Source organism: Choloepus didactylus, chromosome 22 (genome assembly GCF_015220235.1).
Source record: "Choloepus didactylus isolate mChoDid1 chromosome 22, mChoDid1.pri, whole genome shotgun sequence".
NCBI classification, from domain to species: domain Eukaryota; kingdom Metazoa; phylum Chordata; class Mammalia; order Pilosa; family Megalonychidae; genus Choloepus; species Choloepus didactylus.
In genome coordinates this window covers 2,337,527-2,351,826 of record NC_051328.1, presented here as the reverse complement: position 1 = coordinate 2,351,826, position 14,300 = coordinate 2,337,527, and the positions used below count along the sequence as shown (strand labels likewise).

The 14,300-nt window shown below is 40.0% G+C and overlaps 1 protein-coding gene and 1 long non-coding RNA gene across 3 annotated transcripts in view; one reads left to right on the top strand and one right to left on the bottom strand.

Moving 5' to 3' along the window:
• LOC119518406 overlaps positions 1-11,795 on the bottom strand; it is an 84,926-nt gene extending 73,131 nt beyond the window's left edge. The window contains exons 1-2 of the long non-coding RNA XR_005213753.1: positions 11,689-11,795; positions 6,161-6,230 (exon numbers count right to left, since the gene is read on the bottom strand). This is a non-coding gene — a long non-coding RNA (uncharacterized LOC119518406). The remainder of the gene's footprint in view (positions 1-6,160; positions 6,231-11,688) is intronic.
• A 192-nt stretch (positions 11,796-11,987) lies between these two features.
• NETO2 (neuropilin and tolloid like 2) overlaps positions 11,988-14,300 on the top strand; it is an 88,260-nt gene continuing 85,947 nt past the window's right edge. For both annotated transcript variants that reach the window (XM_037816283.1, XM_037816282.1), the window contains exon 1: positions 11,988-12,399. In XM_037816283.1, the coding sequence (XP_037672211.1) occupies positions 12,366-12,399 (34 nt within the window). In that variant the 5' untranslated portion in view covers positions 11,988-12,365. The remainder of the gene's footprint in view (positions 12,400-14,300) is intronic.

Genomic DNA, 14,300 nt, shown 5'->3' with positions numbered 1-14,300 from the left:
TAGCTGCCCCTGGTCTTTTCTGGTTGTTGTTTGCATGAAATATCTTCTTCCAACCTCTCACTTTCAAACTACTTTTGTCCTTGTGTCTAAGGTGAGTCTCTTGAAGACAGCATATAGTTGTGTCCTGCTTTTTAATCCATTCTGCCAGTCTCTTTCTTTTTATCAGGGAATTTAATTCATTAACATTTAATGTCTTTACTGTAAAGGCAGTACTTTCTTCTACCATTTTGTCTTTTGAATTTTATATGTCATATCTTATTTTTTTCTCTCTTTCCTTTTACCTTTCCTGATAGTCTTGATTTTTACAATCTTCTCCATCCCTCTCTCTCTTGTCTTTTCCTATGAGCCTGTAGCACACCATTAGTATTTCTTGTAAAGCAGGTCTCTTGTTCACAAACTCCCTCAGTGGCTCTTTGTCTGAAAATATTTTAAATTCTGTCTCATTTTTGAAGGACAATTTTGTCAGATATAGAATTTTTGGTTGACAGTTTTTCTCTTTCAGTATCTTTCTCATATCACACCATTGCCTTCTTGCCTCCATGGTTTCTGCTGAGAAATCTGCACATAGTTTTTTGAGCTTCCCTTGTATAAGATGGATTGCTTTTCTCTTGCTGCTTTCAGAATTCTCTTTGACATTTGATTATCTGATTAGTAAGTGTCTTGGAGTAGGTCTATTTGGATTGATTCTGTTTGGAATCTGCTGTGCTTCTTGGATCTGTAATATTATGTCTTTCACAAGAGAGGAAAATTTTCAGCGATTTCCTCCATTATTCTTTCTACCCATTTTCCATTCTCTTCTTCTGGGACACCCATGACATGTATAGTTGTGCACTTCATGCTGTCATTAAATTCCCTGAGACCCTGCTCATATTTTTCTGTTCTTTTCCCTATTTGTTCCTTTGTGTGTAAGATTTCAGATGTTCTGTCTTCTAGGTCACTAATCCTTTTTTCTGCCTCTTCGTATCTGCTGCTGTAAGTCTTTATTTTTTCATCTCTTCCATTGTACCTTTCATTTCCATAAGTTCTTCCATTTGTTTTTTCAAACTTTCATGTTCTCCCTTATGTTTGCAGAATGCCTTCTTTATATTCTCTGTCTCTTTTGCCATATCTTCCCTCAGCTTGTTGATTTGATTTTTGAACTGATTTAGCATGTTTGTTTGAAAATCTTTAATAAGTTGTTTCAACTCCTGTATCTCCTTTGAAGTGTCGGTTTCTTTGGGCCATATCTTCATTTCTCCTGGTGTGAGTCATAATTTTTTCTTGATGTCTAGGCATTGGTTTCCTTGATTAGTTTATTCTAGAGGTTGTTTTCACTCTTTTACTTGGGATTTTCTTGTTGTTTGGCTTCATTCTCTATTTGGTCTTTGGCATTCAGTTCAACTTATTCTATTAGCTTCCATTTAACTGCTCAGAAATTTTTAGCTCTTATTATTCTGGTTCTTGCCCTGCCTATGTCTCTCGCTTGCTGGCCAGTTTTCAGATTAGCTCTGTTCCCCAGTATCTCCTGCAAACCAAGTGCCCACAGCAGCCCGCCTCTGGGTAGGCACTGGGCACTACAGAAGTTCTCTGTGTGTGGGTAAAACAAGTCTGGTGGTTCCCAATGGCGTTCTGGTTTTCCACAGCAACCAAGCCCTAGGTTTGTTTTAGCACACTGCTTTAACTGTTGGGTCATCTGTATTTATAAACTTAAGCAGGTCTGGTTTCCCAGGCAGGGAGTGTAGACCAGATCCACTGGGCCTGGGATAGGTCTAGAGAGGTTCTGAGAAGTTCTAAAATTCCCTTGCACTTTCTGGTATGCTGAGAAGATGGCACTGTTTGGTGATTTAATTGTCCTCAGAAGGTGGATCCAAGGCTGCATCTGACCAGATGAGGGTGAATTACGTCTTGGAGTTCAGCTGTGCCTGGTTGGGTGGGGCTGAATTACCTCTTAGAGCCCAGGTGAGTCTGGCTTGGTGGGTCTGAATTGCCTCCAAGTGCCCCTGACTGGGCATGGCTGAAGGTGTGGGTTTCTCACACCCTCACTTTGCTGGGTAAAGTCTGGCTCAATGTGGGGCTGTGTCTCCCACTCTCTTTGCAGCAGAAGACTCCCCCAGCTGCCACAGTTTTCAGCCATCCCCAGCCAAGTATGGGGCTACTAGCTACTACTTTCCTCACTGATGTGGGCCTTGAAATGTCCTCCGCTATACCCCTGATCTCCAAATGATGGGGATCTGTCTCACTGACGTGAGCAATTTTTAGTCCGTGTCCCTGGTGGGAGGTGAGAGGAATCCTAACTGCTGGCTCTGTGTTCCTTCTGTGCTGTGCCAGACTGAGTGAGGGGGAAGAGAGAGAAGCTGCAGGACCGCAATGGCATTCTCCTACCTTATATCTCTCTTCTTCTTCAATCCAGCATCTGTAGGGTCCTTCTCCCAACCATTCCCTCCTCCAGAGTCCCGAATGAGTCAGGGTTACCTCCCTTTTTTTGCTGAATATCTGGGGAGAAGTTTTGGGCAGCTGTTTACATCGCCATGTTGATGATGTCCCCAGCAGTATTTTTTGTAGATAAAGACAAGATTATTATAACATTTATATGAAAGGGTCAAGGAACTAGAATAGCTTAAAACAATTTTGAAAAAAGGATAATAGTTGGAGGACTCAAACTACCTGATTTTAAAACTTACAAAGCTACAATAATCAAAACAGTGCAGTATTGGCAAAGAGATAAACACATAGATCAATGGAACAGAATAGACAGTACAGTAATAGACCCACACAAACACAGCTTTTTGATCTTTGACAAAGGTGGAAACACAATTCAATGGAGGACAGTCTTTTCAACAAATAGTGTTTAGTACAATTGGTCATTATATGCCAAAAGCAAAACAAAGAAAACAACACCTTGACCTAAAGCATGTGCCTTATACAAAAACTAATTCAAAATAGATCACAAATTTAAAGGTAAAACATAAAACTACAAAACTTTTAGTATAAAACATGGAATAAAATTTTCACAAACTGGGGTTAGGCAGAGTTGTTAGAAACGACAGCAAAAGTATAATCTATAAAAGAAAAACCTGTTAAACATGACTTCATCAAAATTGGAAACTTTTGCTATGCAAAAAAATAAAACACAACCACTTTCCAGAAAATAAATAGGCAAGTTACATATTCAAAGAAAATATATGCAAGTCACATATCCAACAAAGGACTTGTATCCAGAATGTATAAAGAATTCTACAATGAAAAAACAAAATCTAATCTTAAAATGGGTTAAGAAATTGAATAGACATTTCACCAAAGAGGATATACACACAGCAAATGAGCATATGAAAAGATGTTCACCTTCATTGGCCATTATGGAAATGCATATTTAAACCATGAAGAGATACATTACACATCTGTTAGAATGGCTAAAATAAAAAATACTAACAATTTCAAGTGCTGAGGAGGAGGAAGAGCAACTGGAACTCTCATATATTCCTGGTAGGAATGCAAAATGATAAAGGCACTCTGGAAAAATGGTTTGGCAGTTTCTTATAAAGTTAAGCATGCACTTAGCATACGACCTAGTAATCCAACTCCTGGGTAACTAATTACTCTAGAAAAATGAAGGCTATGTTCATACAAACATGTGTATATGAATGTTTATAGCAGATCTGTTCATGATCTCCCAAAACTGAATATAATATAAACTGGAAATAATCCAAATGTCCCTCAACTAGGGAATGGTTGAACAAATGAAGTAATAACTCAACAACATGCAACAACATGGATGAATCCTAAAATAACTGTGCTATGTGAAAAAGCCAGGGGAAAAAAGTGCATATTATATGATTACACTCATATAAAATTCTAGAAAATACAAACAAATCTACAGTGATAGAAAGCAGATCAGTGGTTACCTGGGGAAAGAGGATGGGCAGAGAGAGGAGGGAGCAATGGAGGGAGAGAGGGATTACAAAGGGGCATGAGGAAACATTCGGGCTTGACGAATATGTTCATAATCTTGATTGGGGTGATGATTTCATGGAGATATATATATATATATCTGTCAAAACTCATCAGATCTTATATTTTTATATTCAGTTTACCGTATGTCAATTATACGTCATTAAAGCAGTTTTTAAGACATCTATTGCATTTTTATATACCAGCACAACTGGTTAGAAAATGAGATTGGCAAATAGTTAACATTTATATTAGCACCAAATAAACTACCTAAGACCCAATGTAATACAAGATACACCACATCTCACTGGGATCAATGATAAAAACATATTTTTAAAATATTTATAAAACAAACACCCCTTTCCCCTCAAACTTCCCTTTCTCCCCACCCCCATCCCCCAGTAACCTCTCGTCTATCTATGCATGCTTGCTATTTCTAGTTCATCTCTTGTAAGTTATATCATACATTATTTTTCCTTATGTGTCTTGCTTATTTCACTGAGCATCATGTTTTCAAGGTTTTTCCATGTTGAAGCATGACTTGATATCTCGTGGTGGTTTTGATTTACATTTCCCTAATGGATAATGATGTTGAGCATCTTTTTATGTGCATTTTGGCCATTTGTTTATCTTCTTTGAAGAAATGCCTACTATTCAAGTCCTTTGTCCATTTTTAAATTGGGTTGTTGGTATTTCCACTGTTTCATTGTAAAAGCTCTTTATGTATCCTGGATATTAAGCTGTTATTTGATCTATAAACCATACGACTATTCTCTCCCATTCTGTAGGTTGTCTTTTCACTTTCTTTGATGCACAAAAGTTTTTAATTTTGATGAAATCAAATGTATCTATTTTTTTCTTTTGTTACTTTGCTTTTGGTGTCATACTAAGAATGCATTGACAAATCCCAGGTCATGAACATTTGCCCCATCTTATCTTCTAAGTGTTTTACAGGTCCTTGATCCATTTTGAGTTGATATTTGTATATGGTGTTAGGTACGGGTCTAATTTCATTCTTTTGCACATGGATATCCAGTTTTCCCAGCACTACCTGTTAAAGAGACTATTCTTTCCCCACTGCATGTACTTAGCAACTTTGTTGAAAATCAACTAGACATAGATGTGTGGGTCTATTTCTGGATTTTCAGTTCTGTTCCATCGGTCTGCCCATCTTTATATCAGTCCACACTGTTCTGATTACTGTCACTTTGTAGTGATTTTTGATATTGGGAAGTGTCAGTCCTCCAACTTTGCTTTTCTTTTTCAAAATTATTTTGGCTATTTGGGGTCCCTTGCAATACCATATTAATTTGAGGGTCAGTTTTCCATTTCTGCAAAAAAAAAAAAAACGCTGCTGGAATTTTTATAGGAATTGAATTTAATTTGTATATTGCTTTAGGTAATCTGACATATTAACAATATTTACTCTTCCAATCAATGAACATGGGATGTCTTGCTATTTATTTAGGTCTTCATTTCTTACAGTGTGTATCTTTCAATGTGCAGGTCTTTTGAATCCTTGGTTAAATGTATTCCTAGTTATTTTTAGATGCTACTCAAAATGGAATTCTTAATATCCTCTTCAGATTGTCCATAGCTCCTATATAGGAACACAATTGATTTCTGTGTGTTCACCTTGAACCCTACCAATCTGCTGAACTCATTCATTAGCTCTAATAGTTTTCTTGTGGATTCCTTTGGATTTTCTGTATATAAGATCATGTCACCTGCAAATAGAGATAGTTTTACTCCTTTCTTTCCAATGTGGATTCCTTTTCATTCTTTCTCTTGCCTTATTGCACTGGCTGGAACTTCTAGTGCAATGCTGTATCAAATAGCAGTGCTAAAAGCAAGCATTCTTGTCCTTTTCCTGATCTTAGGGGGAAAGCTTTCAGTCTTTCACCACTGAGTATAATGCTGTGGGTTTTTCATAAATGGCCCTTATCATGTTGAGTGTTGTTATCAAGAAAGGGCACTGATTCTAATCACTTTTTTGCATCTATTGAGATAATCATGTGGATTTTTCCCTTCATTCTATTTATGCCATGTATTATATTAATTTTCATGTGTTGAACCACCCTTACATTCCTGGGGTAAAATCCCACTTGGTCATGGTGAATAATCTTTTAAAGTATACCACTGGATTCAGTTTGCTAGTATTTTGTTAAGGAGTTCTGCTCTATATTCACAAAGGAAATTTATCTGTAATTTTCTTATCTTATGATGTGTTTACCTTGCTTTGGTATCAGAGCAATGCTGGCCTCACAGAACGAATTAGAAAATGTTCCCTCCTCTTGAAGTATCTGGAAGAGTTTGAGAAAGGTTAGTTTTAATTCTTATTTAAATATTTCATAGACTTCACCAGTAAAGCCATCTGGTTCTGGACTTTTCTATGGTGAAAGGTTTTTGATTATTGATTCAATCTCTGTACTTGTTACAGGATTGTTGAGGTTTTCTATTTCTTCTTTAGTTAATTTAGGTAATTTTTCTATTTTGTCTAGATTCTCTAATTTGTTGGCATACATTTGTTCAGAGCATTCTCTTATAATCCTTTTTATTTCTGTAATATCAGTAGTGATATCACAATTTTCCTTTCTGGTTTTTGTTATTTGCACATTTTCCCTTTTTCCTTTGTTAGTCTAGCAAAAAGGTTTGCCAATTTTATGGATTTTTTTCAAAGAATCGACTTTTAATTTTGTGTATTCTCACTTGTTTTTCTATAACGTATCATTTATCTATGCTCCAATCTTAATTATTTCCTTTCTTCTGCTAACTTTGGGTTTACTTTGCTCTTCTTTTTCTATTTCTTCAATATATGAGATTAGCTTATTAATTTGAGATCTTTTTTAATAAAGACAGTCATAGCTATAAATTTCCCTTTGAGCACTGTCTTTGCTGTATGCCATAAGTTTTGGTGTGTTGTGCTTTGATTTTTATTCATCTCTAAGTATTTTCTAAATTCCCCTGTAATGTACACATTTATAAATTTTCCAGAAATTACAAAACTTTTCTAAGAAACATTAAAGGAATAATCAATAAATAGATATTTGTACAATGTTCATAAATTGGAAGTCGCAATATTGTAAATATGTCAAATCTCCTCCAATTCCACTAAATATCCCTGTGAGTTTTGGTGGTGTTGGTGAATTTGATAAGCTGTTTTTAAAATATATATAGAAATACAAAGAGCAAAGAATATCTATGGCAATCTTGAAAAAGAAGAACAAGGACTTGTTCTACAGATCTCAAAACTATAACTATGAAGTTAAGAGTGATTAATACACTGTGCTATTGATGAGAAGACAGACAGACCAATGAGAGACCACTGATTCACATACATGGACATCTGTTCAAGAAAGAAGTGAAACTGCAGAGCAGTGGGGTAAGAACAGTGTATTAACAATAAATTGTCCTGGGACTATTCATAAGAAATATAAAAATTTATTGTACCCCTCTCACCCAAAAAGAAATCTATTCCAGGTAGATAAAACACCTAAATGTGAAATATGAATTATAATAGTAAATATTAGCATCAGTAAATAACTTCATGATCTGCAAAATGAAACACATACAAAAAATTGGGCAAAAGATTTAAACAGATTCTTCAAAAAAATCTAAATCCAAGTGAAAAATAAACATATAAAAGGTGTTCAATCCTATTAGTAAGGAAAATGCAAATTAAAATCTCACTAAGATACCATGGCCCACCTACCAGACTGAGAAATAATAAAACAGTTGACAACGACCAAGCGTTGATATGTATGTGGAGCACAGAAGCCTTATTCATTCTTAGTGGAACTTTATAAAACGGCACGGCTACTTTCTAAAGCAGTAGTTGCTTCTACTTTTATTTTAAGTTGAACATATGCATCTGCAATTCTACAAAGCAATTCTACTATTAAAGAAATTCTTGTACATGTATACTGGTATATAGATATAAAAATGTTCATAGCAGCAACGTTCATAATGGCTAAAAGCTATAAACTGCGTAAATGTCTGTCTACATAGATTTTTATACAATGAAATACTATACAGCCATGACTTTTAATGAACTACAAATTCACAAAACACCAGATTAAGTTCACAACATTGAGCAAAATAAACAAAACACAAACAATACATACAGTATTATTCTATTCACATAAAACTCAAAAATAGGAAAATAAAACTATATTGTTTAAGGATGCATTTATAAACGGTAAACTCTAAAGAAAAGGAAGGGAATGATTATCATAAAAGTCAGAATCATGATCAACTATAGGATATTGGGAGTGGATTTTAACCAGGCACAGGAACATGGGGGTTGTTAGGATACAGATGATGTTCTAATTCTTGATCTAGGTGGTATTAATATGACTCTTAGCTTTATAATTATTTGTTAAACTGTATATACATATTTGTTTCAGACCCTTTTCTGAGTATGTTATATATCACATTCAAAAAAAATTATAAAACTTTCCCAAAGATCCCTTTCCAGATTATAAATCTAGAAATGAATTTCATTACAAATCTTAAATTATGTGTTTTACACAGCAAGAAATGTTTGAGATTTGTTGTTAATAATTGCAATAATTCAGATACATCTTATATATTATCAAAATTGAATAAATTTGACTACAGGCATTCCAATCACAATAGTATTAAATAGCTTAGGTATATATGAAGCAGCATAGATATTTACTGTCCATTAAGCCCTTATCTGAACTGACAAGAAATTTCTATTATCTCGCAAATATTACCAAATAACTACATTAAGAATTTTTTACTTTAAAATTATAGTTTTATATTGCACCAAATAAACTAGCATTCACTTAAGCTTGAAAAAAATAACATGTTTAAGCCTGAAGTAAATAGGACTGCTTTCAAAATGGGATTTTGGTTTTTAAGAAAAATAACTTCATTCTAAGAAATATAATTAGGAGTTTCTTAGTTTTTTACAATCAAATGAAAGTAATTCAATGTGCAGAAATTTTCCTGATAACTTAATAGTTGAAAGACTTTAGTATTGGTAGTAGACAATAATTCTTTAAAGCTTTCTAGGTGTGGAATCTTGCTAACCAGAAAATCAGAAACAGCTTTAGGTGACAATGTTACTGAAAGAACTGTTTTGGACTCCCTGGTGACCATTCTTCAATATTCGTAACACACTAATAATTATGGTTCATGCAACAAAAAATTAAAATCTTTCTCTTTTTCTACCCCCAAAATCCCCTACAGTTGCATAATGAGCAATGAAATCTTCAGTGAGATCCTGTGTGATTTCATTTTTCACTAAACTTCACCATTATTGTAGTTATATTTGCACACTATAAGAAAATAAAAGCATTTTGTGACCCCTATTTTATTCTCTAAAAATAGATTTTCTATACATCAAAGTTTGATTCTGTATAAATTCCTCAATCTTCCTTCATTATATCTCTAAACGTAACATGCCTTCCTAGCCTATCAGTTAAAAATGTTAAAGCTCCTTATATCTCTAAACATAGCATGCCTTCCTAGGTTATCAGTTAATAAAACATTAAAGCTCCCAAACTATAGTAAAAAAGAGAGACAATAAAAATCTATAAGTATACAAACATTGAGATAAAATGTTTTTTTCTGATTCATTACCATAATAAGTAAATACCAAGCAAATACCATTGGAATATTGCATAGGACTTAGAGAAAACCAAATTTAAACTACAGGAATGATTCTGTAAGGAGTTGGCAAGGCTAGACCAATGCCTGGAAGAGAGCTGGTGGCATCCAGTGAAAGCATAGCCCTTGATCACCTGGGAACTGGCAGGTAATTTGGGGACAGACTGGGTGCTACTGGGTGGACTTTGGGGAAATAGTAATTCAAAAGCAGAACTCCCCAGCTGAGAGATATGCAACACTGCTTTCCTTTTGATTTAGCCAGTATGTGGCCACACAGTAATCCCAGCTAAGATTTGTGCTTTACTACATTCCTCGAAAAACCTACTACCAACAATTATAGCAGTACATCTAAAAGACAGGTGTCTTAAAAGGTGGCCACAAAATGAACATTCTCAATTGGAACCTACTCTTAAGCCAACATATTAGAGGAGAAAAGACTTTTTAGGTTTTATCACAATGACACTACCAGTATAGGCTACTAGGCTGAATGAAGAAGTGCTGTACAGTATTTATACTTTCTGAATTACTGTGGTCGCTCTTATCTCTCCCCTTTTATTATATCCTCAACTCAACTGCCAGATTAATCTTTCCAGAACTCCATTATCCCTCTATTGAAAACTACACCCTCTGGTCTTCTGAAATCAAGAACAAACTCTGAACAAACTGACTAGCATTCAAGCAAGGATCTCCATAATCAAACTCCACCATATTCAACCTTACTTTTAACTGCTACCAAACACAACTCTTGTCCCAAATGTGATGCCCACCCCCCACTCCTTGCCTGAAGTGGATGCTCTTCCTTCTCTCCTCTCTACTTGCCATCAGCAGCCTTTGCATTCTTTGTGTGTCACCTCCTTCATGAAGCATTCTGATGACATCACACACACTGGTTTCTCCTTCAGTCAACAACTACGCATTAAGACCCTTTTATGTTCCAGAAGCTGTAAGGGTCCCTTCCTCCTCATTCTTTTCGCCCACTATTGTGTCTAACTTAGACTTAATACTCCTATTATTTACTGTTTTAGATGCCCAATATGTCACTATATTACATTAGTGTAAAATGCCATTTTACTTACTAGTTGGTTCTTGTGTGCAATCTCAATGTAACTGTAGGTAATTTGTCCCTAGGAATCCAAACTTAACACCTCTTTTGTACCCACCAAAGCAACAGGCAAAGGACTAAATACCTTGATACTTGATTAGTTTATGTTAAATATGTTTTTATGCATAAACCTTATGTATTACCTACTCTTTTGTGCCTTTCTTGGAGGGATAAAAGGAAAGAAGAGCTTAATACCCTTGGAAGATTTTTTCGGTTGCCTGAGATGCCCTGACATAATTTGTTAGACATTTATGGAGCTCCTACTGCCACCAAGTAAAGGCACAAATATTGTAGGGCGTTAATTGTGGTTGTTTCTCCAGCATCTATCATGGCTTTTTGCACATAAGTATTGTCCATAAATATGTGGTAAGTGAATAAATGAACATAGCTTCCCTGCCCGCAAACGGCTTACATTTTAATGGGGTGAGGATTGGGGGGATACAGATGCTGAACAAACAAATAAATGAGCAAGGACATTTCAGATATGATAACTGCTATGGAGAAAATAGAACAGGATAATTAATACTACATACTACACAATAGTTTGTAAATCTGGAAATTTTCATCGATGAAGTTAAACAACCCGTCAGTAGGACTCTGCAGTCACAGGGCAGTCTCTGGAGGCGGATTCCCCGGGCTGGCAGCCGCCTCTGCTGCTCACTGTGTGGCCCTGGACAGATCACCTGGCCTCTCCAGCCTCGGCCGCGGCCCCATCCTCTAGGAGTACCTATCTCATCAGGGACCCCTGAGGATTAGGAGTTGACACACAACGTGCCCAGCACCCGCGTAGGCGCTTCAGGGCGGGTGAGACCCTCAGGGACCCCTGGCCCTCAGCCATGCCGAGACCTGTTTCCCTGCCAGACGCAGGAATGAGAGCAGGACTGAGCTGGGCAAAGTTTTGACCCTGAACTGAGGACCTAGGAGACCGAGGGTTCGGCGTCCTCTTTTCCCTTGCGAGGTGGGCGGCAGGGCCCTCGGCCCATCCCTCGGGCGAGAGGCTTCGAGGACTCGGGCCTGCTTACCGCGGGCGCCCCTCGAGGCGGGGAGCAGGGCCGGCTCTCCCTCGGCGCCGGCCCGGGAAGCGGCCGTCCGCGGCGAGCCCGCGCAGCGGTGGGCGGCCGCGTCCTCCAGGCCCCGCCCTCCTGGCCCCGCCCCCAGGTGTAACGGCCGCCGGCGGGCCCGGCTCGCGACGCCCTCCCAGCACTCGAGGCCGCAGGCCGGCTCGCCGGCGATTGGCGGGGAGGGGTGCGAGGGGCACGCGGGCGGGGGCGGGGAGAGGGCGGGCACATGCGCAGTGGCGGCGCGGCCGGCACGCGGCGCTCGCGCTCCAGCTTAAATGAACCTGGGCTCCCCGCGCCCGCCACTTCGGTGGAGACCTAGCTACGGCGGCGGGTGCGATCACTCGGGTGCTGCGTCGCAGGGCAGCCCGCGCCCTCCCTTTCCCTCGCCTCCGCAGCCCTCGGCTTCTGGGCGGCCGATGGGACGCAGCGTCGTCGGGGGACTCGGGCGGCGCGGGAGCCCGCCGGAGGGCTCGGGCATGGCGGGCCGCAGGAGCTGAGCCCTGGCCCGCGGGGAAGGAGCGTGCTGGCCGGCGATGGAGCCAGAGCGGGGCTGCCGCCGCGCCGGGCCGTGAACGCCGCCGCCTCCTCGCCGCAGCCACCCGCCTCAGCCCCTCGCGGAGCGCCGGGCCGCTGGGACCATGGCCCTGGAGCAGCTCTGTGCGGTCCTCAAAGGTAAGCGCTGCGGCCGCGGACGGCGCCCCCTGCGGGCCAGCGCGATCCCAGCCCGGACCTGCGGCCACTCGCCGCGCGCGGACGCGCAGCGCGACTCTTTGTCTGCTGGGATCGCGGCGACCCGAGCGCACCGTGGACACTCCCGCCCGGCCGGCCCCGGCGGACCTGTTCTCCCGGTGCTGCATTCGGGTCGCGGAGTTGTCTAGGGTCCGAACGCGGGGTCAGGTTGATGAGGGCCGGCCCCTGGCGTCTTGGAGGCCCTCCGAGCTGCGCGCGCCCCTCTCCGGGTTCTCCCTTTTCCTTAGGATCCCGTGCATCGCCCCGCAAAGTTGTGGGGTTTATGTCAGCGTAGCGAAGGCCGGTCTTTTTCAGAATTCAGTAACAAAAAGTCATTCCATTCAAACAGTGAAAGCCCCGGCGGAGACGTCGTGGAGCGATGTTCGAAAAGCCCCGCGTCGCGGTCAGACCTCGCCGTGGCGGGCGGCACAATGGGCCTGGCCGGTGGGTCCCACCTGCCGCGGCCGCGCAGGCTGCGGCACCACTGCGGCCCCCGGCTCGGCCCGGCCCCGGGAGCGCGGCTGCTCCGGGCCGCCCAGGGCGCTCAGCGGTGACCCTCCTCCGGCTTTCGGCGAGAGCCTGCCGCTGGCGCTGATTCTCTTACTCGTTTGCTGTACCGGGAATTAAAAATCTCGTCAAGTGCAAAAATCTCTAATAAAACATACTGTAGTTCTTTGCATTTCCCAGAAAGTGTATTTTAGGTAAAAATTGCTATACGTAGATCGTTAAGGTTGTGATACAAAGTTGCTTGTGAAACTCGGACTGAATAAATTCTTTTTTCAGTCCTCGGAGGAAAATAGCACAAGTCAATGCTCAAGAAAGGGCTTCCATGTCCCCCTACTCCCGCTGACTTAGATTGAAAAGTATCTGTATACTTGTAATGTTATAGAATATTCTTTGGGGGGGCGTCAAGGCATTATATTAGGAGGGTCATCTATAGCTTTTTATATCTTGATATTTGTACAGTGACAAATTGTGTGTTTTGCTACCCCGTATTGACACTTTTCCATTTGTTTTTTAGAAAATTCAGTATAATTTTGTTTTAAATTTTAATTGGACATACTACACACTAAACATTACTAAGTTCACAATTAGGATGTCAGGAAATTAAAATGTTTAATTACCCAGCTATATACTTACGCATATAGCTTGTATACTACGATCCGTAGGACTTTCTGGCTGGGGAATATTTCACGTCAGTTCATAATTTTTTAGCGATCCCTTCATTATAGTAACATTTTAAGCTCTGAAATTAATCCTGTGGTTTTTCATATCTGTAATCCCTAATTTGTATTCTTTTTGTGTTCTATTTGTATTCTTTGGATATACGATTTTATTTTACTCTTCCGTAAACCATATGCACAATAGGATTTCTATGATGCTGCTTATCTGAATTTTCTCCCCTTGTTTTGATTGCTGCACTCAACACGGTTATCAACATCATAATGACAGTCCATCTGAGAGTAATCCTCTGGGGAGAAATCACGTTAAATCTGTTACAGAGCTTTACCTGCAGAACTTGAGAAACGCAGCTGGATAGGACCATCTCCTAGATACTCCTAGAATGGTGAACGAAATTTGCAGCTTTTCTGCCTTTGCTTTTGTCGTTGGTACACACTGCCCTCTATGGCCATCGTGGTGTAGCTTTTAGTTTTTTGCAGCTTTCACGAAATGCATCCGTAGTGATGGCAGAGCTACGGTGAAAACAATGTAGTATGTGGCTTTTCTTTCTTCCTTCCTTTCCTTTACTTTCCTTTCCTTACATTTCCTTTCCTTACATTTCCTTTCCTTTCCTTACATTTCCTTTCCTTTCCTTTCCTTTCCTTTCTTTCCCTTCCTTCCTT